The 27,241-nt window shown below is 52.4% G+C and overlaps 1 protein-coding gene across 1 annotated transcript; it reads right to left on the bottom strand.

Annotated features, from left to right (window-relative positions):
- Positions 1 to 10,985: 10,985 nt before the first annotated feature.
- On the bottom strand, positions 10,986 to 24,985 carry ITM2C (integral membrane protein 2C). The gene is made up of 6 exons (XM_019739785.3): positions 24,602 to 24,985; positions 16,530 to 16,670; positions 14,261 to 14,449; positions 13,408 to 13,518; positions 12,731 to 12,881; positions 10,986 to 12,226 (listed from the first exon to the last, which is right to left on the bottom strand). The coding sequence occupies exons 1-6, from the start codon at positions 24,719 to 24,721 to the stop codon at positions 12,135 to 12,137; spliced, it is 804 nt and encodes a 267-aa protein (XP_019595344.2). The 5' UTR covers positions 24,722 to 24,985; the 3' UTR covers positions 10,986 to 12,134.
- Positions 24,986 to 27,241: the final 2,256 nt, after the last annotated feature.

Below are 27,241 nucleotides of genomic sequence, written 5' to 3'. Positions count from 1 at the left end.
TCAGCTCAGTCGTTTGGAGGAGAAAGGGAAAGGGCTTTGTCCAGAGGCTTCCCTCTTGCATCAGTTCACTCAGAGTGTTAATTGCTGGGACTTCCTGGTTGTGCATAGGAGGATGCAGTGTCTCACGCCTTAATGTCCAGGGAAGCCCCAAAGGCAAGAAGTGTACAGCCTGAAACCAGAGGCCAGAGGCTTCTGGGTTGTGTGTGGGCGAAGCTGGCCTGAGTCCATGCAGAGGCTAGGGCTGGTGACCAATGGCCCCAAGATAAGTGAGAGGGTCCAAAGTGGCAAACAGAGGTGTCTGATGCAGAGGGAACTTGAGGGTGTGGGGTGACATAAAACTGGCATAACCACTAGCCTCCTCCAGACCATGTGGTCTCCTGCCTCTCACTGAAGCTGAGACCAGAGCTGACTGGCATTGCACAGAGATAACCAGGCCTGACACAGTCATTGGGTCCAGGGAAGTTCAGCTGTCTCTTGTGAGAACCAAGGGACAGTCCTTAGCCCCCAGAAAAGGCACAGGAGCTCCTCTCTGTGGAATCCAGAAGGGTCTTATAAACCTGGCTCAGCTAATATGTAAGTAAGCTGAAAGAAGTCGTAAATGCCAGGACCCTTGTCTTCTTGTGTGTTGTAGAGTTTTCAGACAGGGGACTTGGCTCTAACAGCGGGGAAATCCAGTTAAATGACTAGGTTTGAAATTTTGCCAAAGGATCTGGAAGGGTGGCAAGCAGATGGGTGGCAGGACATCCTGAAAGAACCAGTGTCCACCCAGCCCTGGCCCACAGCAAAGGGAGGAGGAAGGATTGGGTCTCATGTCTCCAGTGCAGGAGTCTGCTCATCTTACCATGTTCTGGTCAAAACCTGGCCCTCTTCTCTCGGCAGGAGCCTGATGGTCATGAAATTCAAGCAGTTGGAGTCTATCCCTTGGCCTCGAGGGAGGGGGACAGAGAGGGTGTCATACGGAGAGGGTTAGGGGTTGTTTGTGGGGCCCAGTTGCCATCTACCTGTGCAGGAATGGTCAAAACTTCTGTAGTCTGATGGGAACTTGGCCAAGGTCAAAAAGGAAAGTAAAAACAGTGACATGGGACATTACCAAACATGAAATATTTGGCCTTGATGACACAGGGGGGGGCATTTAATATGAATTCAACATATTAAATGACCTGCTCTGCTTGTCTGGCCTGGACACCTGTTCCTCCATGGTACCTTGACTCCTCTTCACAACACTTACGGGAAGTCTGATAACTTCCCACTTATTCTACCCCTCTAGACCATGGGCTCTGGGAGGGCAGGGTCCATTTCCTATTTACCATTCCATGCCCAGTACCTGCCACTCTGCAGGCTCTCAGCCATGCTCCAAAAGCCTGTGTTTTGTATCTTGCTCTAGGTAGCAGGTCTGTGAGCTGCTAGAGGGCAGGGGCCAGTGTCCTGCTCATCTCTGCCCCCCTTCCCTGGACATATGGCCCAGGCCAAAACCATTTGTTGCATGAATGACCGATATACCTCCGCACTCACTTCTTGTTTGCTTTCATACCAGTCTGCAGCTGGGGTGAGCCAAATAATGTGCAAAGGAACTTCTCCTAATAGTTCAAAAAACTGTGAGGACATCCCCTTGGTGCAGAGACGGGAGTGGAAGAGGTGGTGGGAATCCTCACAGCTGTCTCCCCAGGACACAAGGTGGGAGTGTTTTTGCCTGCTGTGCGTGTCCTCTTGCGACCATGGAGCTGCCCTATGAAACTGGTGGAGGACGGCACTCCTCGGCCAGGGCATCGAAATCCTCCGGGGCTTGGCCAACGAAGCTCTGGAACTTGGTGCATGTCACCGAAATACTGCTCTTTCCATCCAGCGTTTGCCCCAGTTCTGGTAAATGTGAGTGTTATTACCAGCAGCAACAACAGCACAGAGTCAGAGAAGATCCAACTGGAAATGTTCCTGGTCTCAGAGGCACAATCTGCTCAACAAAGCCTGGTCCAGGGAGCCTTGGCGACAGCCGTCTCCTGGGTAACCGTGGGCCAGAATGAGAGCTCAGGCTCTGCTGGGGGGCTCTGCAGCCAGCTGGGCAGGCTGTGTGGGCAGCTCTCCTTTGAGGGGCTCCCTCAGGGGAGAAACGACCTGGGTAGGCGCACCGGGGGTGGTCAGGGGCTGGGATGTCCTCTGTGACACCTGGGAGAAGAGGGCACTCCTGAAACAGGCTGCATCTAGCCTCTCCAACCTTATATTGCAAGGCCCCCAATCACCACGGCCCAGGCCTGCCCCAAAGGGGCATTAGAGAATCAGGTTTTTCCATCTCTTTTAAAATTGGAAGAAAGGACTTTGGCTACTCAGGCTGGTTAAGCTGCTGCGTCTCCCAAATGACACAGCGCTCTATTAGATCTCCGCCTACTGCATCCAACCCGCTGATTGCAGAGAGGGTCCCCAGGGTTGACCAGCTGCGCCCCCTGCTTCCTACAGAAAGTCCAAAGGCCTCTGCAGAATGGGCCCGCAGGCCTGCGTGGCCTTTGTGTGCTAAAGAACGGATGTTGTCGCTTCCTCTGCCCCTGCATGGACTGGGGCGACAGGTGATTGGTCTCTTCAGAGCCTGAACTCACCACTTCCTTCTCTTCTCCTGTATCACCCGTCCGCACGCAGCTAATTTTACCACAAAGGGAAACAACCTATAGTTTTACAATAATAAATCTCTTCCAGTTAGTGGGAGTCGGTGGGGAGGGGCTTCATGTTGGGAGGGGTGGGCAACGTTAGCATTGTTCCACGGGATGGGGGGCTATGTCCCAACACTGGTGCCCTAAGTGCCCCTCCGGTGGTGCCTGGGAAAGACCCTGCTGGGAAGGAGCACGGTGCAGACTCTTGGCACTTTGCTGCATCCTCCAGGAGAAGGGGAGGAAAGGCTGGGTGGGGGTTGTTCTCCGTGAGAACTGGGAGGGCCTCTCTGTGAGGACGGCACAGGCAGGGCATGAGACCAGAGAGAGATGTCAGAGGCAGATGCCAAGAGGACTAACAGTGGGAAAAATTTCCCACCATCTCCAGGATGTTGTGTGTGCTCAGAATTGCCTAATACTAATACTGAATTCTTCTGAGCAGTGAGCTGCACTTAGACATTCTTCCAATGTGTGTGAGCTCCACCGACAGCTTATTTAATGCCATCACTAACCAAGTGAAATAGATATTATTGAAACTGAGACTTGGAGAGATTAGATCACTTGCTCAAGTTTATTGGGGTAACTTGTATCCAAAGATGACCCCACACAATTTCTCTCCTCCCTGTACACACGTGCCACTTCTCCCCTTTACAGGTGGCACTTATGTCCCGTCCTCTTGAATCTGGGTTGGGCCCAGAACTGCTTTGACCAACAGAATATAGAGGAAATGATGCGCTGGGACCTCCAAGCCCAAGCAGCTCATGCGTCCTTCCATTTGGAACCCAGCCCCTCCCCCTCGGTGTTCGGAAGCCCAAGTGATCAACAGGAGAGGCTCCCGGCTGACCTGCCCAGCTGAGCTCTGAACTCAGGGGAAGCTGCCTTAGCAGTACATCTTCTTGCTCCATAAAGACTGATGACATGTAGGGCAGAAGTCAAACCATTTCACTGACCCCTGCCCAAACTAAAATCTTGAGCAGATTCCTGCAATTTTAAGCCACAGGTTTGGCAGGGTTTATTATGTGGCAATAGATAACCCAAACAATCCCACAACCAAGAAGTGGCAGACATGGGCTTCAAACACAGGTCTGGTTGTCCAGAGTTCCCTCTTACTGCCGTCCTGCAGGCGTGACTACCACCGCTGACCCTTCTGACTGACCCGAGGCTGGGAAATTTCCTTTTATGTGTAAGATGCAGGTTGGGCCCTCTCAGTTCCCAGGAACTCTGGAACATCAGAACTTTCTCCTCAGGCAACTCTCTGAACGCCCAGCCTAGTGGGGGATGCAAAGAGCTGGCCTCGGTCAGACCCAGCTTCTGAACCTGTGCCTGCCTGGAAGACTAAGCAACATGTGAAACAAAAGGATTTGTTTTCACCCATTCTCCCCAGACCTCCCCTCCAAGTGGGGAGAAAGATCCCACATGCTGGGAGATAAAGGAATCAGAAAGATATGGTGAGGTCACAGGAGGAGGTATGGGTCCTCCTGCCCCCCCCCCCCATTACCTGAGGTTAGCTTCAAGGAGGAGACCCATTAGCACTGCTCGGGGCTCTGAGAAAAGAAAGATTGTGCCCACTAGTCAGTCAGACATTCTGAAATAGAGAACTTGCAAAGAAGGTGACCCCAAACCAATCCTGCAACTCTTGCCCATCCCCCGCTCCAGGCTTGCTAACTGGGCAGAACACGGAGAAGGGCTTCCATGAGACTGTGGAGAGCTTGATATATGTCCCCTGCTGTTGGGAGGGGGGCACACTGAAGACCTGGTGTGTCACAAGCTCCTGAGGAAGCTAATGGGAGCACTATGGCTGGAGCTGCCTGCTTGGAGCACAGAGCAAGGAGAGGGGCCCGGGCTGCAGAACATCAAATCACGTGTGTGTGTCTCAGAAGCACTTAGATCCCACCCAAGAAGACGAGCTGGCAGCACGTTCACCTGCAGGGAAGGGCAGCCTGAGGAGAAGAGCGGGGATCAAACACTCCCAGTGAGCGCCTACCCCAGGGAATGCAAAAGAAGCATTACACCCTCCTTTGCCCATGGCAGGCAGACTTCCTGTGTGAGGCAGGTCTCAACTGGTGGAGGGGATCAGCTTAGCTTCCAGTGAACTTTGGAGTCTCGGCTGTTTTTCATAACTAGACACTGTAATTACTGAAATAGGACTTCTGTGCCTAAAAGTGACCCCAGGAATTTTTATTATCTTGGATGGACCCGAAGAACCAAGAAACCGGGGTGGACGGGTGGCTCAGTTGGTTAAAGTGTGAGCTCTTAACAACAGGGATGCCGGTTTGATTCCCACATGTGCCACTGAGCTGCGCCCTCCACAATTAGAATGAAGACAATGAGCTGCCACTGAGCTCCCGGGTGTCCAGATGGCTCAATTGGTTGGAGTGTGTGCTCTCAACCACAAAGTTGCCAGTTCGACTCCCGCAAAGGATGGTGGGCTGTGCCCCCTGCAAAAAAGATTGAACAACAGCAACTGGACTTGTTGCTGAGCTGCACCCTCCACAACTAAGATTGAAAGGACAACAACTTGACTTGGAGCTGATGGGTCCTGGGAAAAACACACTGTTCCCCAATAAAGTCCTGTTCCCCTCCCCCAATAAAATCTTTTTTTTTTTTTTAAAAAAAAGAAGTATCAAGAACCCTTCCTTAGATTTCATTCAAGTTGCGGGGAGAACCAACCCCACGGAGCATGGCATGTTTGAAAAGGAAATGGGGGAGAAAGAATTGTTTTCTGATTATATCCCACAAGGTTCAAGAAACAGGAAGAATTCTAGCTAATCTAGGCAGAAGAGAACTTATTGACAGGACACTGGATGGCCCAGAGAATCATCACTACTGGGCTGGAGAAACAGCTTCAGAAATTAGGGGGTGACAAAGGGAACCATGGTTCAAAGTAGGCTACAGAGCCACGGAGAGGATGCCACCATCTCCTGCTCGCAGGACGCTGGGTGACTTGGTCTTCACTGTCCCCCATCGCATGTATTTCTAGAAGTTAGAACAGCATGCAACTGCTGTCTCCCATCAAAGCTCTATTGGTGCGGAAGACCCCAAATACAGAAACATGATTTAAATGCTGGGCCCTGGGGCAGGGAGGTAAAAATTAGCATTTACTAAAAGGGTGAACCTTTAATTTATTGAGCTTAAATCTGCAGTAATGGTTGAGTTAACCCCCGAATGACCAAGATTACATTTTCTGCCACCAGGCCAAATGGGGCTTTGAAAACTAGGTTGTTATACAAAATAGATTATTATAGAAAAATAAAGACACGTTTTGCATGCCTGAGTCTGTAGCTATGAAATTCATACTCACCCCAGAGATAATGCAAGAAATGAATAAAATAAATCAATGAACGCCCCCGGTATATGCTTGAACATAGTGGGCCCCCACTCAGTAAATGTTGGACAAGGTTGCTGGTGAAAGTCACCATCCTCCCTCCCTCCTCCTCCCTCCCACCCCCCCACTAGCTCACTGCTGCCCACTTCCTCTTCTCCCTCGGGCCTGACAGGACATATTAGCTTCCCCTGACAGGGCTCTTGGTCTCACAGGTGGGAGGCTGGTACCATGACCATTGACCTTCACCGTCTGCTCTCTTGTCTTTTGCTCTGTGCTCTGGCAGCTGGAACGTGTGTGTGGCACACAGCAGGGACAAGGAGACATCATGGGTGGGCAGAAGTGTCAGGGCATCGCTGAAACTCTGAAACCACTGTCCTGGGACAGCATCAACCCTTCCTGGTGCCCCCAAACCCTGGACTCCAAGCCTCCCTTCGGCCCCAGGTCCCCATCAGGAGACTTGGCCCCAGGAGGGCCATAGGCTGTAACACGCTGCCTATGTCCTGTGGCACATGGAGGCCGTATTTCTCTTTCCTGTAGCATTTCCCCACCCTCTGCCATTCCTCCTCACCTTCTTTTGAAACTGAAGTGAATCCCAGGAAGCCTGCTCTGGTACCGGTTTGGTCTCTCCCTTCTCTGAGCCCCTGCTGCGAGGCCACATACAGACCATGTGCTCTCAAAGCTGGAAAAGACCTTCAGAACACTTTGATCCGAAGTCTCCATTTTACAGAGGGGCAGCTTGGGGCCCAGAGTCAGTGTTAGCCCACCACAGCTGTACAGCACACGGGTGGTCGGTGGCAGAATCCAGACTCCCCAGAACTCCAGACACGGGGCCCCACTCTCCCTCCAGGAACACTGCACACACTGCTTCCCAACAAAGGGCATGTCCTGTGGGGATGGGCTTTCTCCTTCTCAGGCAGGAACTGGTGGTGCCCAGAGCCCACCAGGCACCCTTGGGTAGGCAGGGGCCAGCCCACCATTCCCTCCCTAAGCATTTATTGAAGCTCTGAGATCCCAGATAAGTAAGACTCCAACACCCGTGGGTGGTAACTCCTTCAGGCAGAGGTCTGAGAACAGTTTCCATGGAGACCGCCCAGGCTCTGGTTTCCATAGCAACACTTGCAGAAGGTTACAGAGCTTCCTATTTATGTCAACTTAACATTTCCAACCATTCTATTTTTCAGGCCAAACTTAGGCTTAATACAGGGCTTCCTGTCTAGAATGGGTGACAGACCTCAAGGGCCAGAAGAAAACTGGGTGAAATGGTGCAGTGAGCTGACAGTGCAGACATGTCCTCAGCCAGCAGGGCCTCCTCTGTTCTGGCTGCAGGATATATATATATATATATATATATATATATATATATATATATATATATATATATATATATATATATTTCAACCTAATAAAAGATTTCCAAAACCTCTATTGAGAAAAGTAATATATATATATCCAAAAAAATGTATATAAGTGGACACTTTGGTCAATGCTGCTCAAGCAGTAGTTCGCCATAATCAGAAGTGTCTGGACACTGATGGTAACCACTTTGAGCACCTCTTGTAATTGCAGAAGTCAACGTAACTTGTATTCATCTTTTGTTATCAGTATATATTGAGCATTACAATTTTATTACAGTTTTCCTTTCTTAAAATGTGTATACATTTCTCTCTCTCTCTCTCTCTCTGTCAAAATGTTTTTAAATTATAAAAAGAATACAGCTTCATGACATGGAAGGATATAGTCCTACAGCTCCCTATCATCCCTGTCCTCTAACTGGTACTTACATGGCTTTGAGTATCCTTTTACAAGTACTATATGCACATCCATGGAGCTATCTTTTAGAAAATTCACAAATGGGATGTATATTCTTTCTCTGCCACCTGCTTTACCCTAATCATAGATCTTGGAGAACTTTATACATCAGCACAAATAGAACTTTATACATCAGCACAAATCACTCTTTGTAATTCCAACAAAATATTGCATTTTTCAAAAAGTAAGTCCCCAATTTAGGGAGTTTTGTTTTCAGTCTCATGCTATTACAACAATAAATATCCTTGTACATATATTTTTGTATACTTGTTTGAGTATATCCATAGGATAAATTCTTAGCAGTAAAATTGCTAGGTCAAACACATTGCATTTTAAAATTTGAAATTTTAAAATTAGATACTTATCAAACCAATTTATTGCCATCATTGGTACAAGAGTGATTATATATACTTGCAAAGACTGGGTATGATTAAACTTAAAACCAAACCACAGAACCAATCTCCCCAACTCATTCTACGAGACCAATAATACTAACACAAAAGCCTGAAAAGGAGTGTGTGAGAAAGGAAAATTATAGGCTAATCTTACTAATAAACATAAATCTAAACCACATAAAGAAAACATTAGCAAACAGAACCCAGTTGTGTAGAAACAGGATAATACATCATGATCAAATAAGTTATTAATAGTATTCACCACATTAACAAATTAAAAGAGGAAAAATGTGATATCAATAGATACAGGAAAAACATTCAATAAAAGAATTAAACATCTGTTCCTGATTAAAAATGAAAGCTAGAAATAGAAGACAACTTCTTTAACCTCAAAAAGAGTATTTTCCCATTATCTATAGCTAAAACTATACTTAATGTGAATTCTCTTTTAAATCAAGACTGAACAAATCAAGATTTGTGGCTATAACCCAAGTATCAGAGCTCCTAGTCAGTGAGGTAGGATAAGAAAAAGTAATAAAAATTTTAATTATTTGAATGGAAGAAATAAAATCTATTCATAATCAATATAATTGCTTATGTAGAAAAAAAAAAGAATCCTAAGATCCCCTTTTAGAATAAAAAGGATAGCTTGGCAACTTCACTGGATCAATATTCAAAAATAAATAACATTTATACACACTAGCAACAAAGAGTTATAATTATTAATTATAAGAACAAGTATGAGACTTAGCAATCTATCTAATGAGAGATTTCCAAAACCTCTACTGAGAAAAGTATAAAACGGTATTGGAAGATATGCAAGATCCAAATAAATTTTAAAAATATGTTCATAGGTCAGGACACTAAATATCACAACAGTTTCAATTCTCCCCAAGTGGATCTATAGATTTAATGCAAGTCCAAGGAAAACCTCAACAGAGCTTTTCATGAAACTTGATAAATTGTTTCTAAGATGTATATGCATATGAAAACAAATGGCCAAAAATAGGCATGGCACTGCTGAAGAAAATCAAGGTAGGAAACTTGCACTACCAGATAGCAAGACTTATTTTAAGTGTGGTTATGGCTCAAAGGATAGACCAATTAGGAAAGAATAAAAAGCCCAGAAATAGACCTTACACATATGGAAACTTGATCACATTCCATTCTGCACATATGGAAACAGACCACACTGCAGCTCTGGGGAAAGGAAAAAGTAAACCAAAAACAGAACACATGGTTATCCCTACCTCACACCATATCAGGGGATAAATTCCAGGGAATTTTTAAATATAACATACAAAACTTTAAAAACATTAAGACAATATAGGATAATGTCTGTTCAATCTTGGGATAAGAAGAATTTCTGAAACAAGACACAAAAAGGCCAAAAAAAAAAAAAAAAAAAGAGGCAAAAAGCCCTAACCATAAAGAAAAAGATGGATAAATTTGACTACATTAAACCCAATAATTTCTGTTCATCAAAAAGACCACATCCTAAGATGGCACATTGGTCATTACACTTCGTAACTTAATAGCGATTTACATAGAGTATTTTGTGTATCTTAGATGTTTCACAATATAAAATATGTGAAGAAAAACCATTAACTTGATGTGCAAAAATGTATCTCCCCAGTTTTGATTACATCTTTTATGTAACGGTAATAAACATCTTTTCATGTTGGGTAGTGACCCATTTGTATTTCTCTGTGAATTACTTGTTCATATTGTTTGCTTATCTATTGGGTTGTCCATTTTTCATGATTTCTAAGAACTTTGTATATGGAGGAAAATAGCCCTTTTTATGTCGTTTCAAACACATCTCCCCGTTTGCTGCTTATAAATCTTAATTTTTCAGTATATTATCGGTGGGTATCATGCTTGGAAAGGTCTTCCCTCCTCCAAGATTATCTTTTAAATCATCTCAAGTACTTTTATGGCTTCGTTTCATACTTAAAACCTTTGATCCATCCAGAATTAATTTTGTTACAAGTAGGATTCAGGTTAACTTTTTGTCAAAATGGCTAGACAGTTGTTCCATTAAAAAGAATCCACACAGCCCCCCCTTACTTTCCTATTGACCATTTCCTTTGCTACATAGAACTCTTTAATTATGAAAGCTTATAATGCTTAGTAGCTGGAGGCTATTCCCCATGTCTACTTTCCCAAAAGAACTAAATGTGTCAAGTTAAAAAACAAATCGTTGTCATTTCGTAATTGCATTGCATTTAGATTGACATGTTTGCCAGATTGAGAACAAGGTGTGTCTGCCCTAATCCGAGACTTGTATGTCCCTCACAGGATTAGGGCCTGTGAACCACACCAAAGATGCAGGCCAGAAACCAGGTGCCCCCTTTAGGGCCCACTCAGCCAAGGCTCTCGGCAGCTTTTCCACTGCTTCCTTCTCTGCAGAATTTGGCCCTGACTCTTGCCAAACCTCAGCTTAGGTCCACCGAGATGGTTACTTATTGCCCAGAAATTGTGGCGAACACGACACCGTCCTTGTACTTAAGGACAAGCAATAATGATGTCATCTTCCGTGTGATAACTGGGATGGTTTATAGGCACTTAAAAGCAGCATAACCTTGGGCGAGTTGTGTAAGCTCAGGGAGCACTTTCCTCCTCCCTCACCTGTAAAATGTGAGTCTTCTGGCTCATGAGGGGATATCTTCTGTACAAGGCTGAACCAGGGCAACCAGGGAACAGGCCCACCTCTGCAGGGGTCAGGTCCCCCATGCCCCCCCCCCCCCGGACTCACAGCACAGCCTACAGGATGCAGGCCTGCCCTGTGCCCACCCCAACCTGCCACTTTCAAGTCAGTCAGAAGTCAAAGATTTTTATTATTCTACAGACACTTCTGAAAAGATCTAATTGAGAAAATATACAAAGCGTTTCAGAGTTTCATCTCCAGGGAGCACCTAGGTCTGACTGGAGGTGTCGAAGCCCTCCTCTTCAAGGCTCAGGGCTCAGAACGGTTAGCACATCAAATGGTCAGTAAAAACATGCAAAAGTGAGAAGGAAAAGGAGAAACGGTGCATTCCCCCAAAGCACAGGGGGATGGAATTTCAGAACAAAGAGGAGGCAGGGTGTGCAAGTACCAGGTGGCTCTCCCCCCCCCCCCCCAAGTCATCTTCTAAAACAGCTCCAAGCTTGGAGAAAGCAAGGAGCCCCACCTGCTCAGCCAGTCGGTTCTGTGCTGTACTCAGCCCGACAGGGTAAGAAGAGACCCTCCTCTACCCAGTTCATCTGTGGCTGTGGCTGCAGGGACACACGTGTGCTTCTGGGGGGCCAGCGCTAGGGGCCCTGGCTCCTCCCTTCTTTGGTTCCACTCAAACGATTGTGCTTGACAAACTCATCCCCACCACCCCCCAAACTCCGGGTTCCCTCTGGTGGGCTGAAGGCACTGACAAGAGTCCTGGGACACCCCCAGGACAACCGCCTTCCCTTGGGCCCTGGGTCGGTGCACTCCTGGGCACATTACCCCATCCTCAGCGCAGACCCAGGAGCTGGGACACCGGAGGAAGTGTGCCTTTCAAGGAAAAAGCCTTTGGGACTCTCCCAAATGTGCAGGCATTTCTGAACCCCTCACACCCCTCCCCTCGCCCCTCCCGTCACCCAGCACCCTCACATACCCGGCCCCTCCATCCAGTACTTCCCCTGGGCTGCCAGTGCAGCTGTGGGCCAGGTCCCAGAGGACCTGACTTCAAGATGGTGGTCACAGAAACCATCTTGGGGTGCCCGCTCTGTCCTCCAGACCCGGGGGGTTCAGTGGAGGCAGGGGCCTAGAGAGGTCACAGCTCTGGTACAGGACAGTGGGCAGGGCTAGAGAGGAACAGGGAGACACATCACATCTATAGAAAGGTGTCCAAAGTACAAGCTAAGTGAGGGGGGGAGGGGGGCCACAGAGTAGCTGGAAGGAAAAAGAGGAAGAGGGCGGGGGGGGGGGGGGGGGTGTTGGCCGGAGGGAGGCCTTCACACCACCCCGCAGATCAGCGTCTCTACCACGAAGGTGTTCTCGAAGTGGCGGATGGCATTGCACTTCTTGGCCCCACGCTTGTTGATTCCTGGGAGGGAACAGAGAAATCCCAGTAAGGCCTGTGTCCTGGCCCAAAACTGGTTGGGCCACAAAGGCCACCAGCCTCAGAGGCTCAGTGGCCTCTGACTGGGGGGAGGAGGCAGCCAAGGAGACCACACTCAGATTCTCCCAGAGGCAGTGCAGTGAAATGGTGAGAACTCAGGCGCTGGAGTCAGACTGCCTGGCTCTGTCACCTTCCTGCTGTGTGACTTTAGAGGTGTTAATTAAGTTCTCTGGGCCTCCGTTTTCTCATTTTTAAAAGGGGCAGCAATAATAATAATAATGATGACAACTTACATTCCTTAAGGACATAAAGAGCATAAAGTAATGCCAGGCACATAATAAGTATTCAATTAACATTAGCTGTTATTATTGCTGCTGCTATCTGAGGGCTCTGACCACTGGGCATCAGCTCTAGGGCCAAGCACTGCCAGAGGACGGCTGCGGTTTGGAGCACAGGGCAGCGGCAAGGTGGGTGGAGTGGGCCACTCACGCCTCCGAGTCGCCCTGCGTCTCAGCCGGTAGGTGTCCTTCCCGTTGCACAGGTGGTAGATGAAGGAGCCCAGGGCCTCCTTGTCGCTGACATGCTCTGTGACCACCATCTCCTCCTGGATGATGTACGTCTGTGGGAGGTAGGTCCCCCTCTGCAAAGGGAGCGGCCAGAGCTGGGTCACTACCCAGGGCTCCTCTCCTGAGGTCTCCACTCGCCTACTGCCCACCCCCGCCCCTTGTCACCATCCTTCTGCTCACTGGAGCTGTGCCCCCACAATGTTGAAATGCACACATTCCCCTCCCTCATCCAGAGACCCCACAGCTCAGCCCTTCTGTGGTGCCTGCACTGCACCCGGCATGTGTGGGAGTCTGTCCTCCCACCCCAAGGGCACGGCCCTGCCCCTCCCGGTACTGCCCACTGGGGCACGGCCGGGAAGCTTAAGGGAGCTGGCCGGAGGCTCCTCTAGGGAGGCGGAAGCATTAGGGGAGGAGAAGAAGGAGAGGAGCTGACTCCCGGATGTGGGAGGAGAGATGGAGGAGGGGGACCAGTTGGGATGCTGGGGACCTCAATGGCCCCGGAACCCTCACCTGCCACCAAAGGAACCTCCCTTGCCCCAGGCCTGGCCTCCATGGGAGAAGGCAGCCAAGGAGGGACAAGACGCCACCACCGCCGCTCACCTTCACGTTCATGAGGAGCTCCCAGAAATTTCGAGGGGGCAGCACGATGGTGGTGTTGAGCTCGATGACATAGCACTTGTCCAGGGAGATGTCGTGGTAGGCTGTCAGACCCTGAGGAGGAGGGGGCCGCGTCAGTCTCTCTGCGTGAGGGGCTGGCCCCGGCGGGGCTGAGAGGCCTTCCGCCAGCAAAGGCAGCAACCCCACCCGCCACGGCGATACACCCCCAATTCCTGAACACCTGGGCGGGCCCTCCCTCGTTCTGCTCCTTTCCTCGCCTGTGTCTGTAGGAGGTTCCACTTAACAGCTGAAAGACACCAACTGTTAAATGCCTCAGTTGTTAACAGGGTTCTTCTCAATGGGGTTACAGAGTTGAGGTCTGGGGAACATAGTAATGTCCCAACTGTGCATTGCATCAAACCCATGAGGTCAGTCCTTGGGGACAGCTTGAACCCTCAACAAGAAAACCTCCATCCCAGGCGCTCTGTGTGCCACACCTTGATAAAATGTCAACACAGAAATGACCTCAATAAAAGGACACTGGCCTCACCCATGACAGCCAGCGCCAGCAGTTGCCAGGTGGCGAGCACAACAGCAACCATGGCTAGCTCCCCCTTGGGGGTAACTGCGTCACCTATATAATAAAAGCTGTGTCTTTAAAACCTTGATAAAGCTGAACTGTAGACATCTCCTACACACAGGTGACATCACTGGGTATATGCTCAAAAGATGCACCAGGGACAGCAGCACTCTGCGTCCATGCCTGTTCTTTCCCATGACTCTTGGTGGAAGGGGGGCTCCAGGTCCTCTGGGACAGCCTCTCACGGCCCCCGCCCCAGCCCCTGGCTGGCCTCACCCGCTGGAAGTCGTGGATGATGTCTGCAGGGTCCCCACCACCGAACTGGGGGACAGGCACGTTGATGCGCTCATAGTTATCTTCGAGGTAAATCTTCACATCCTCCTCCAGCTCCATCCGAGTGCGGACCTGGGAGGACAGGGAGTCCTCGTAGAAGACTCCACAGTGGAAAAAGTTGTCTCGGGCCAGCTGAGCAAGGGGAGGAGAGACAGACAGACAGGCTGGTCATGCAGTGTCTTCAGTACAGCCACTGCCACCTACCCAACCACTTCACCCTCCTAAGGCCTTGGGAAGCGGGAAGGGTAGGGCTGTGAGACCCATTTCCCAGATGGAGAAACTGAGAGATGTGGGGAGTCAGGGAGCGTGAGCCAGTTCTTAGGTGGGTGACCTCTCCCGGCCTCAGTTTCCCCATCTGTAAAATGAGGTGATCCCCAGCCTCCAAGTCCATGAGTCTGTGCTTGTGAAATGGGGTGGAACAGCAGGGAGAGGACCCAGTCACCCCGTGCCCTCCACAGAGGGATAGACACCTGAGAAAGAGCCTGGGGTGACAGGAGGGTCCTCAGGGGCAAACAGGGAGCTTGGACTGCACAGGCCGTGCGGGGGGGTGGTCCAATGCCACCAGAAAGCGCTTATCCTGTCTTTCCTGCCCCCTGCTGTGGGGCCCTGCAGACCTTGGAGGCACAGGAGGAAGGGGAGGAGCAGAGAGGCAGCCCCTTGTGATTCCAGCCTCACGTCCAAACACAACCCTCCACCCACCACCTTCCTTGGACTGTGCCTCATGAGAAACCTTGACAAATGCTGTGTCCCCCATCTGAGCAGCCAGCCTAATCACTCCATCAATAACGGGAGGGAGGCAGTGTGACAGGGCTGCGGCCAAGTGACTGACCACTGACCGCGGGACTTGTACTGCTCCAGGGGCTCCCCCATCCGCACCCAGGCTGCTGGCCTGTAAAGGGCAGAACTCCCCTTTCTGTCTCAGTGTGAGCTCTCCCAGGGTGAGTCATCACATAGGAATCATAGTGTCCTAAGGCACAGACCCAGAGGCTGCTCTGAAGTGCCCCCATTCCCTGGGAATTGGGGTGGGTGAGGAACCCCAGGACGGTGACGAGTGGGGCTGGGAGTAGAGTGGACCAGGAGCCAGAGTAGGTCCTGGGAGGGCTGTTGCTACAACAGGAAAGGGCCCTGCCCAGGGAAGTGAGAACCGGCATAAGCGGGGAGCAGACCATGGAGGGGAGAGAGGGGGGAGGAGGAGATGGACAAAAGGGGAAGGCAGCAGGTTCCCAGGGGCAAGTCCCATGGAATACAAACTCTTTGGTAATTCCCATTGTGGAAAAACGGGGTGACAACAAAGTTAAAGCCCAATGCTTGAGGGTGGCAGGAGGTCACTTGGGTTATAAATGACTGGCAATTCCCAGCCTTTTTGTCACTCTGAGAGTCCCTGTTGGTTGAACTTATGGTTATTCTTTGGAGCTACCTTCCATTTAACTACTTTAGCCCCCAGAACTGTCTCCCTCCCCAGGTCTGAGCTGTCCACAAGGTCACTGTGACCATGACCAGCTCTCCCGGCCGTACTTCCTGCCCAGAGCAGATACCTGGGGGTGTGACCACAGCCTGGGCCACCTTTACAGGAGGTAGTGCTGAGTCTGTCTTATAAACCCACCTTCCACGTTTCTCGCTTTCTAACCCAAATGTCCAAGCGTGAAATGGAATTCTTAAAGCATGACCCATGGGCAAAGGATGACGGCTGATGGGACCGCAGAGTTCCAATTTCCGCCATATTTAAGTTTCTGGTGATAACATCCCAGGGTGACACCGTGGGAAGGGCCCTTGGGCCACACAAGCCCAGATTCCAATCCTGGCTCCCCCATCGCTGGCTATATTCCTGGGAAAGTTCCCTGTTGCCCTCAGGTGTGACTGAAGAAATGGACACTCTTCCAGGGTCTGTGCACATTAGAAGATGGGGCCGCAATCCTGTCTCCTGGACCAGTGTTAGGTTCTGCAGTGTTAGGATGAACAGCTGAGTGTGGGCCGGCCTGAGCGCAGGGAGGCCCCAGGGAGGAGGGAGGAGGCAGGTTTTCTGCGCTAGCCTGGGCACGCCTCCCACCTGAGGGGCCTGTCCAAGGCTTCCTGCTACACCTCTCCTCACAAACCCCAAGCACCTGGCTCTCAACTGCTCACTTCCTCTGCTGCCAGCTCCCACACCCACTGCAAACTCACACACTTCCCTCTGTTCCTCTCTAAATGCTCTCCCTCTGAGGCCCAGTCTCACCTGAGCAAGGAAGAAGTATCTGTAGATGTAGACGGAGGCAAACACGAGGCCCATGAGCAGCACGACCATGCCCATCGACAGGTAGCACACGCCACCCACAGAGCCCCCCTTCTTGTAGCGGTGGTAGGGGGGCCGCTCCTCCTGTGGACAATAGTGCAGGGTCAGCCAGGCTGGCAGCCAGGATTCCCAGGGTGCCGGGTCCCGCACCCTGGGAATCCTCTTGCTTTCCTGAAGTGAGATCTCCTCGTGCTGGCAGGGAGGGAGCCTTGGGGTACGGGGAGGGAAGGGTGGTGCTCAGGATGCACAGAGCATCATCTGAAGGAAGCCTCGCCGGCTCTCCCCAGCTCTCCCTCCCACATACGCCGAGACCCACTGAGAAGCCACATGACATGACCCACTGGGTCAGGCAGGGGCTTTTGGAACTCCCCATGCCATGAGTCCCCTTCATTAGACTGTGAACATGGTATACCCTTTCAAACATAGACTGGGGGGAAGCAGAGACACGGCCTTCGTCACCTGTAGGAATTGGGGTGTACTGGGCAGGCTGGGCGCCACTGCTCTGAGCAATGGGGAGCCCAGGAAGGTTTTTGGAGCAACAAGATCCACCTGAAGGCCGGACTCCACAAGGCAGACTGGAATGGGGGGCTGTGAGGGGAGGGTACGTGGTAGCAAGCAGTCACTGGCTGATGGGGACAGGGGCTCTGGGAGACCCATGGGGTCTGGGCACGGGTGCTTGTGTCCCTCTGGCCAATAGCACTGGGCCTGCGATCCACGCCGCGTAGAGCTCAGCCTGCCGGGGGCAGCGATGGCCTTACAGGCACTGGCTGGCAGTGCAAGGTAGGCTGTCAGAGTGTAGCCTACAGGGTGCTTCTGTCGGGAGGGAAACGTGGCTTTGATGGCAGCAGCTACATCAGGGACGCCAGGGCAGGAGGGTCCTGGAGAAAACCTGCTCTGGAGCCAGACCTGGGCTCAGGATAGCAGCTGCAGGGCTGCCAAGAAGCAAGCCAACCTGACCCAACTCCAGGCCACACGTGTCTGGGCGGGTGGACGAAAAAGTGTGTGTAAAACTGAGTCACACTGCTTTACCCAGAGCACTGGACTGAGAGTCTAGTGACTCCGCCTCTAAACCAGCTGTGTGACCTTGGTCATCCCATCTTTATGCCCGTCCTCCCTACCATCCTGCCCTAACCCAGGCCTTCATTCACCCTGTGAGATGTTGCAAAGGTGCCCGGTCCGTCTCTGCCTCCGCTGTCTACCATTCAATCCCACCTCCATGGTTTCCAGATACGGCCAGGGTGAGGTTAGAGGTCAGTCCCAAGGGCCCCCAAGGAGCAGAGGCAGTGTTGGGGGGTGGGGGGGGGGAGAGGAAGCTCCAGTCCCAGAGCCTACAGCTTCTCGCTCCGCCTCTGCCACTAACTGCCTGCTTAACCCTCTTTGTGCCACGTTTCCTTTCTCCTTTCATCCTGGAGTGGGTGGCAGGAGGGTGGGGACACAGTTCAGGTCCAAGTTACCCAAAACAGGCACTTATCTGCCAGCACAGCACAGGAGGTCCAGCCTGGTAGGGGTGGGGCACACCCCTGTAGCCCCAATATGTCCCTGTAGCCCCCTGACTTAGGCATATGGGGCTGTGGATTCCGGGCCTCAGGGAGCAGAAGGAATCAGAGGGGCTGATGCCACCCTGCTTGGGGAGGGTAGAAACACCCGAAGGGCTGCCCCCTCTCTGGGCACATCCATCACCAGGCCAGCTGGTCCCTAGCCTCAGCATTCACGCGCTAGAGATACAGGATGGAGATGTCCCACCCTCCCTGCTCCCTACCACTCCAGTCTACCCTCCAGGAGCTCGTCTGGCAGGAACAGGAGGTCAAACCCATTGCCCCTCATTGGCTGGGCGCATCTGTAGGCCTGAGGCCTCCCACCACTCTGACTGTGTGTGTGTGTGGGGTGGGGGGAGTGGGGCGTCCTATGAGCAAGACCAGAGAAGCAAGTTTGTGAGACAATCCACCCGGATGGCACCTTCTCAGCACCCTGGGACTCCCTAGGGGCACTAACCAAGGTCACTAGCACATGTGGCCACTGTCCACAGGGCCCCCAGGGACAGCTGCCAGCTGGAGGGGGTGAGGAGCTCAAATGGTTTCAATAGGTTCCCAGGAGCAGCACAGGACCAGGAAACCAGAGAGCCAAGCTCTGCCAGTGTCTCGTAAGGAACAAGCCACTCCAGGGGCTCCAGCCGTCGTGAGTGGGTCCTAAGGAACGGTGGTTGGCCCAGAAGGCAGGTCAGGCCGACCACACCAGCTGTGACTTCTGCCCTTCTGGAACGACGTTTGTATTTATTTAGTGGGACGAGTGGGTGCTGGGACTCACTGTTGAGAAGGGCCACGAGGGGCTCGGTCCACGAGTGGGGCGCACAGCAACCTGCCCCTCCATCCTCAGATTCTCTTGTGAAATGTGAACAGACGCCTACTTGCAGGGTCTTGTCCTGATTGGGTTTTGTTGGGATTAAAGGAGACAAAGAACCCCAAAGGCCTTAGTAAAGGGTAAAGCACGAGATAAAACTAGCAGATTTTTATCAGCCCAACCGTTCCTTTTTAGGGTCTCCACTGTGGACAGCTGTTGAGGCTGCACGGGGGTCAGGCTTTTGCTCCTGCGTTTGGGAAAAACCAGAGTAGCAAGCTAGTGAGAACTGCTTAAAAACAAGGTCAATGGTGACAAGCGAGAGCCCAGGGGCCTGCTCCACAAATGAAGTACCTGGTCAAGGTGAGGCCTACCCGTTGCAGCTGCCTTTCAGCTTCTGGCTGGGTCAGGTGTTTCTAAATGCCTGGGGGAGGGGCCAGGCATGGCCGCTGGCCAAGGCAGGTGGGGAGAGGAGGTCAGAGAGGACAGGGGAGGGAGGAGGTGGGGCTTGAGTGGCTCCAGCTGCATGTGAGGGGTGGCTAATATGGCTGAGAAGGACACTGCTTCCAGCCAGGACCCCAGACACTGCCCTGTGTCCTGATATGTCTCTGTGGGGATCACTGTGAAGGTTGGGGATGCCCCCCCTCTCCTAGATGTGGGGTGGTCAAATGGCTCCCTATCCCCCCCCTATTGACACCCTCGAGGCACAATGGGGGCTCACACCCTGCTCCCCTCCCTTCCCCACACTCCTCTGGCCTGTGAGGGGGCCAAACCCCCACAAGCATCATGGCTGAGCAGTGGCTGAAAGGGAAAGTAGGACCAGAGGCTGCCACGAGACAGGAAGGAAAACCACAGATGTTCCTGCTTCCAGACAAATGGCTCCCACACAAGAGGGAGGGCCCCTGAATTCTGCCCCAATGCTGTCATTGCTTCCTGGGCCCAACACTACGCAGTCAAGACCAAGAATTGACTTCCAAAGCCCTGGCTTATTCGCAGGCCCCTCACACTTGGCACTTGCAGCCCGTCAGAGGCCTCTGGGGAGCACACAGTCAGCCTGGGCCGGAACCAGGGGCCACACCCCTTGGGGTCCCTGGCTGCCTAACTCACCCAGAAAAACCACTAGGGAACTGCTTCTGGAAGCCCCCAAGCTGCTTCACCGGTCATGCTAGAGACCCAGGAAACTGCAGCCCCCTACATGGAGCAGTTACCTGCCTACAGCCAGGCATTTGGGACCTTCCATTTAGAAAGTAGAAAAATACTGCATACTGTTTCCACGGCAACTGGGCCTTCTGAACAAAGTGCCTGGCCATGCACTTGTGAGGGGCATGTGAGCCAGACCTCCAGGGACCCTGAAGGGGCCTGGGCCTCTGCCTGCCGGCTTCACTCAGGTCCACAATGGCGCTCATTGCTAAATCATTGAACGATTTAGCAAAGCTAGGGCCAAAACAGTCAGGGAGAACCCAGCCAACTGGAGCATTAACTCAGCAGACTCTCATGGTCCATGGAGAGAGCTCCCCAGCTACCTTTCCTCGGTGACAATGTCCAAATTAACTGCAATTGGATAAAAATACAGTTGCAGGCTGCTCGGAGGCGGCTACCAGGGAGCCAGAAATGCACTCATTTTAGACTAGGACTGGCGGCTAGTGGGGAGAGGGGTCTCACTTCACCTCCCAGCATCATGCCCCCTCCTCAGCATCTTTCTTTTCCAGGTTGCAGACCACAGAGACGAGGGCACCAATATATGTGGCGGGGGGTGGGGGGAGGAGGGACTGGGCAAATGCCCTCTGCCCGGCAGAGCACACAGAGCTGTGCTCAGATGTACAGACATCAGCTGGGTAAATGCCAACCGGAGGTCATGAATTTGTCATCAGTAGAACCCCATTCCTGTTGTGCAGCCCGATGGCACCCAAGGTTCAGGACGGGTGAGAAGGAATGTCGTGTGTCCGAGAACACTCCTGCACAGCCGTCTGCTCTGCTTGGGTGATCTGGGCAGATTCTCTCTTCTATTGCATTCCTGACAGTCAAGATGAGACTCCAGAGAAAAGGCTCAGGAGCACGAGAAGAAAGCTGGCTGCTGGAAGAGCTGTCCTGGGGGAGAGAGAACTCGGAGAGGCTGCAGGGGGTGGGGTAGCCAGGTTGGCTGTGTGATTTTACCAGAAACATTTTTTTTGTTACTGAGAAAATAATTCTCTTTGGCAGTCTGCTGACAGCCTTGAAATATACAAGGATGAGCTGTGAAGAGAACAGAAAAGAGAGAAATAGAGAGAAAGCAGGAAGGGCACTGAGGTGCATGTGCCAATGTCAAAACCCCTCTGAGAAGGCCCTGGGAAGGCCAGGAATAGGACAGCCCAAATTCCCCACACTGCTATAGGGCAGGACCTGGAGCAGGGCTGCTTTTTCACAAAGGTCCTTTCAGCCCAGCCCTTAGGACCCGTGGGTACTGGAGCACTGGGGCAGGGACTCGAAGCCTGGCCAGATCCACCCTCCTGGCTGGCAGAGGACCCCTCCCCCAACCACTCCGGAGACCCAGTTCCCTCCTGCTAAGGGCCTGAGGCCAGTGCACAGAAAGTGAAATCTGATTCTCAGGTATGCAGGCTGGGGAAGGGAGCGACACAGGGGCCATTAATCAAAGGCAAAAGCCAAGGAGAAAATTACAGCACTGAGAAGATGATGGTATTGAATACGTTTCTCTCCTCTTGCAGCCCCAGAGCCTGGTTGAGTCTGGACATGCCCATACGTGGCTGGGTGCATGCATGCACCCAGGCACAAGCAGGCTGTGGGGAGAGGGGAGCAGGCTGAGAGGTGCAGAGCTGGGCCTCCAAAGGGCAAGAATGATGCCGTCAGGAGACGCTGAGGTGACCCCGCTTCCCATCCAGTCCACTTTCCAAGCTGGCTTATAGCCAGCCACCTATCAGTGCAGGCTCCTCATTATCTCAGAGGCAAACATCATGTGGAGGGTGGGCAGCTGGAGGCCCAGCTGGGCCCCCACCCCCACCCCTTCCCGGCCTACTGAGGCCCTGCTTTCCAGCAGCAGGTCGGGTAAAATCCTCCTTGTGTTTCAGTTTTTGCTCACAAGCAGGGGGAGCCTGCTCTGAGGGTGCTGCTGCTGCCTTATCCCCCCCCAGCCCCTCCCCTGGGCCTGTGCACAGGTCAACATTTTATCATAGCAGCCAGAGGGCGGCTCACCACTGAAAGGCAGTCAGAAACTCACCTGTTTATCCAGGGCTTTGAATCTTATTGTTGAGCCCAGCTCAGTAACCAAGAAGGGGTCTAGAGTCACCCCCAGCCAGAGAAGACCTTCTAAGCTCTGCATCCCCACCAACGTGGGACAAAACCCAAACGTCCTGTCCTGATGAGAGGCGGCTCCAGGGGCCTCCCAGTCTACCTGCCTGTCCCACCTGCCCTCTCCTTCAGTGCCCTAATAAATGACTGATACTCTGTCCTGGGCTACATCTGAGCATGCTGGCACCTGCTGTGCTCACTTCCCAGGCAGTGGATGTGGGAAATGTGCCAATTGGCTGGGGGAGGCCACAAAAGGCTCACAGAAGTGAATTCTCTTCTCCCAAGGCTCCAATTCCAGCAGGTGATCAGCAAAGCCAAGATGCAACATCCAGAAGCCCACTGTGCGTCACCCCAGGGCCTCAGACAGCTATGAGAATTTACTAATATGCACACCTGTCCTAAAGGTGCCTGAATTTTAATCCTCCTTCTGGGCCCTTATTATCCCTACTTGCCAATTAAGAGAGAGGGGACCCTGCCCAACTAACAAGATTTGGGGGAGGAGGCTGCTTATAGGCTCAAGGCCATTACAAACAGCACCAGGAAGATGTGGATATTTCCATTTCATGCTGCGTGAGGGGGAAGAGAGGATGCTGGATTTTGGAGCCAGAGGCTGGATGTCCAGTTACTGCCAAGGTGATGCTGGCATCTGCCACCCCGACTGCCTAACACCATCAGCGGCTGTTGCTGGAGAATATGCCACTTTTGCAAAATTTGGTGGACCTTGTGATGGAGTTTGAATTACAGCCTCCCATTCCTTGTCTGGCTTGTCCTTCCTCTGGCCGTAATCCTATAGCTCTCAGAGGCAGGGTCCTGTTTTCCAGGCCTCAGCTCAGTGCCAGGCAGCTGGGAGAAGGGGCAAGAATGCAGCCGTGGACCCCAATCCCTGCACTCTCACTGGGCTGAGAAGGGAGAAAGACTTGGAGAGTCCCCTGCAAACTTTTAAAGCTGCAGACCAATCTTCTAATATGGAGTGCCTCTCCCCATCTAAGCATCAGATGAAGATGGAGCTGCTCTAGTGGGGGGTGCATAGAAACCCCCCAACCCAGCCAGGTGATCACAGATGTTGCAGCAGCCACACCACGGCAAGGGAGCTCACCCAGACTCCTGGAATTGAATTCCTCAGTCAGGGTGTTTCCTCAGGCTATGACACCCACCACCGGGGCTCCTCTTCAGCGACCCCTCTTCCAGGACACAGGGATTATTCTCCTGCACCCCACCCCATCATACCCTGAGCAAGGTGGATCTGAGCCATAAACTTGGGGAGGAGCCTTGGCACTGAGGGAGACGCCTCAGAAGCCAGCATCAGGGAAGAGAGTGGACAAAGACTTTCGAAGTCCTGTCTCGGGGGTGGGGGACCTTGGTGCGTCCCAAGGCCATCAGGGACGACGCTGCGCTGACACCTTTGCCAGGACAATACTAGCCTGGTTGGACCAGCTCTCCTTCCCATCGCCTCCCTGCCCGCCACGCGTCCTGTCTTCTCCGAGCCCTCCGCGGGTCAGACTCCACGCCGCTCAGTTTTCCACCGCGAAAATGCCTTCTCTACCCAGGCCGAGGGCAGGGGGAGGCGGGGGAGGACGCCGGAGGGGAGGGGTGCACCGAGGCCCGCCTCCACAGAGCGCGGCGGGGCTGCTGAAGGACACCCGAGCAGCGAGGGAGCCTTCCCGCGGGGTGGAGGGGGCAGCCCGAGCGAGCCGAGAGGAAGAGTGACAAGGAGGCCCAGACGCAAGGGGTGGGTTGGGATCCGAGCACCCAGCCTCGGAACTCCGAACCTGGAACCCCGGACCCGGCCGTTCTGGCTTTTTTCAATTTCATCTTTCAACACTTGCTGAGCCACCAATTCAGGTGCACTGTAGCAGCACGCCGTCTCCCGCAGCCCCCAGTTTGGGACGAAATCAATGGTCCCGCCCCCTTCACTACCAACAGACACCCCCTCCCCCGCCCATTCTCCACCAATCACGACCCACCGCCCTACTTTGGGGAAACAACGTCCAATCCTCCTCCCATCCCCCCACCTGGAGACTTGACTATCGGCCCCTCCTCCTGATTGGAAACAGACGCAACCCCGCCCCCCAACATTCCTCGAACTTCTTCGGATCAGTCCCTTCCCCCTATTTTGGGGCTAGGAGCCTAGGGCCCCTCCACTTTGGGGAGAGACCTCGAGCGCTTCCCTACCTGGGGACCAGCGACTCGGACCCTCTCCCACACTTCTGACTCGGGCATTAGGCTGCAGCTGTAGGACAGGACCCAAGCCCCCTCCCCACTTTGGAATAACTGACTCATTCCCGACTTCCTTTCTGGCTCCGCTCACGACTCTGGGGCCCCAGTGCCCCCCAGCCCCCGGGGCCGGCGAGGCACGTCTTGGTTCCCCGCTCTCCGCCTGAGCTCCCGGCACCTCTCACCCGAGCCGGCGTCAGCAGGATTTCAGCGGCCGGGCCCGGCGCCGGGGCCGAGGCCGAAGCCTTGTCTGCCTTGCCGCCCTTGACGCCGGCCACCGCCGGCTGGAAGCTGATCTTCACCATGGCTGCGCCGGGCTGCGAGTCCGCCCTGCAACCTCTGCCTGTGCAGCCTCTTTCTCTGCAACCGCCGCTCCGCACTCGGCAGGCACCGGAAGTTTGGATCCTGCTCGCGTCCCTTTCTCTAACCCCACCTCCAGCCCTCCCCGCCCCTGCCCCCGCCTCCCACAGGGGGGCCTTGGCGCCCGCCGCGCCTGCGCCCCCATGCTGCCCGCTGGGGGCGCATTGACCCCTGCTGGGCTTGCTGCCTCCATCGGGGGAGGGCTGAAGTTCCCTCCCTCCCTCCCTCGATCCCTCCCTCCCTCCCTTTCTCCATCCCTCCATCCATCCATCCATCCAATCAGGCATGGACTCAGCCTTCTGCTCAGTCGTATCCCTCCCAGCTCCCTCTCCAAGACCTGCCTCCCCAGAACACAACAGTTCGTTAAAAGTGTTTGCTAGGAAAATGCAGCCTCTAAACAAGTTCCCCCTCCCCCTACCCCACTTCATACCCTTCTCTTTGGAAACCTGGAGTCTCCACTGTACCTGCTTATGTCTCCCTCCTCTGGCTCCCTCCCCCAACCTGTCCTGGGCTCTGGGAGGAGGCTTCAAGGCCAGGCACCTAACAGCATGCCTGCATCCTGCATCCATCCACACCTCATTCATTCTCTATCATCCTTTTTCTTTCATCTTTCATCAATGCGAAGCTTCCTGAGTGTCTTTGGGGGTGCATGCTGAGGATGCTGAGGAGAGAAATGAAGTAGAGAAATGATGCCTCAGCTACTGAGTGACAGGTCCTGTCCCCCATTTCTCACCATTCCTGGAGGATTATGGCAAGTGTGGTGGGAAGATCTGCAGGGCTGGTGTCCTTAGGCTTGGTTTCCAGTTAAGACTCTGCCCCTGCAAAGCATCAGGGCTATTGGGAAGGAGCAAGGACTTCTGTTGCTGAGGTCACTTGGCACCACAGCCCGAGATCAAATCCCCTGGTCTGGGCTGGACTGAGGACAATGCCCAGCAAACCACATACAGTCTTGGGCTGAACACCAGCTTTGGTTGTACAGTTGGGCTGACGCAGGAAGGCAGGGGAATCTGAGAGCGTGTTGAGGACAGTCCAGTCCTCCAATGACCTCTTCGCTCTTGTGTTTTGGTTGACTGCCTTGAGCCCTGGGTACCCACGTCCCAGACCTGACATCTTAGCTCAGATCTTGGATGATCCTAGCAGCCTTGAGGACAGATACGTCCAGAAGGAAAAAGGTCTAACTGATGTGAAGGGCACCAGCCTGGGAAACTGAGAGGGAAATGGGGAGATGTAAGAAGATGGTTTAGAGGAGGTGAGGAGGAATTTGCTCTGGATGAGGACCGAAGAGAAAGGTGCTATTGACTGTTGTTAACAGACTCCGAGAACTTCTAGGTGAATCTTGGTGTTTGAAAGAGCTAAGCTCCCAGCCCTCGGTTAGATTCCCACTCAATGTCCCCAACATGCATTTGTCCACTCAGAACGTGTTTTCCAAGTGCCCCTGCATGCCAAGCATGTGTTAGTTAAGTCCTGTGGAAAGGCCCAAGACCCAACCCAGCAACCGAGGACCTGATCACATTTATCCTTCCATCTGCCAAATTCCTTCATGTGTATTATCTGGTCTCATTTTCATCCCAGCCCTTCAGTGTGACCTACCATTGGCCTCATGTTAGTGATGGAAATGAGGATGATGAAACCCAGGGTCCCAGAGCCAGTAGGGGACAGATCTCTGGTGAGCAAGACAGGACCACCTGGCTGAAGCCTCGGGTCCCTGAGGTTGGCACACATGAGCTCCACCTTCTCCGGAAGGCCTTCTCTGAACTCTCTGGCCTGGGGTAAATCCCCCTTGCCCTGTGCATCCTCAGCGCTGCGGACACCAGCCTCATACCTCTCCTTATCTTTGACCTTGGGCCCTGCACCAGCCAAGTGCCAGGCCCACATCTCACTGCAGTGATTCCTAGACTTTTTGGTCTCAGGACCCCAAAGAGCTTTTGTTTACATGGGTTATATCCATCAAAATTTACTCTGTTAGAAATAAAATTCAGAAAAATTTAGAACACAAGAATACACCTATTCCATCAGCTGTCAAAGGAATGTCAACATATGTTGTGTAGCCTCTGGAAAACTCCATGTACACTAATGAGAGAAAAAGATTGAAAAGGTAAATAATGTTTTAGTATTATTACAAAAATAGTTTTGACCTTGCAGGACACCCTGGATGGGTCTTGGGGACTATGGGGGTTTTTGGAAGACACTTTCAGAACTGCTACTCTGTTAGATATTCAAGAATCCATATTCCATGACTTCTGAGGTACATAGTTTTTCATATTTTATCTCATTTCATGAGATATAATTGGCAGTGATTTTTCTTTCTTAATGTACCTAAAGCAATGGTGTGTCTTACAACAGACAGACTTGGAGCTGATGGAATGCAGTACAACTAGTCAATAACCCAAGGGGCTCCCAGAGGCAGCATGAAGATAACATCACATACTGAATATTGTGGGTTCAGGTAAGGATAGCAGAGTGAA

Source organism: Rhinolophus sinicus, chromosome 17 (genome assembly GCF_057876585.1).
Source record: "Rhinolophus sinicus isolate RSI-liver-muscle chromosome 17, RSI-T2T, whole genome shotgun sequence".
Lineage (NCBI taxonomy): Eukaryota > Metazoa > Chordata > Mammalia > Chiroptera > Rhinolophidae > Rhinolophus > Rhinolophus sinicus.
The sequence above is the reverse complement of the archived record's forward strand: the minus strand, read 5'-3'. Positions and strand labels throughout refer to the sequence as shown.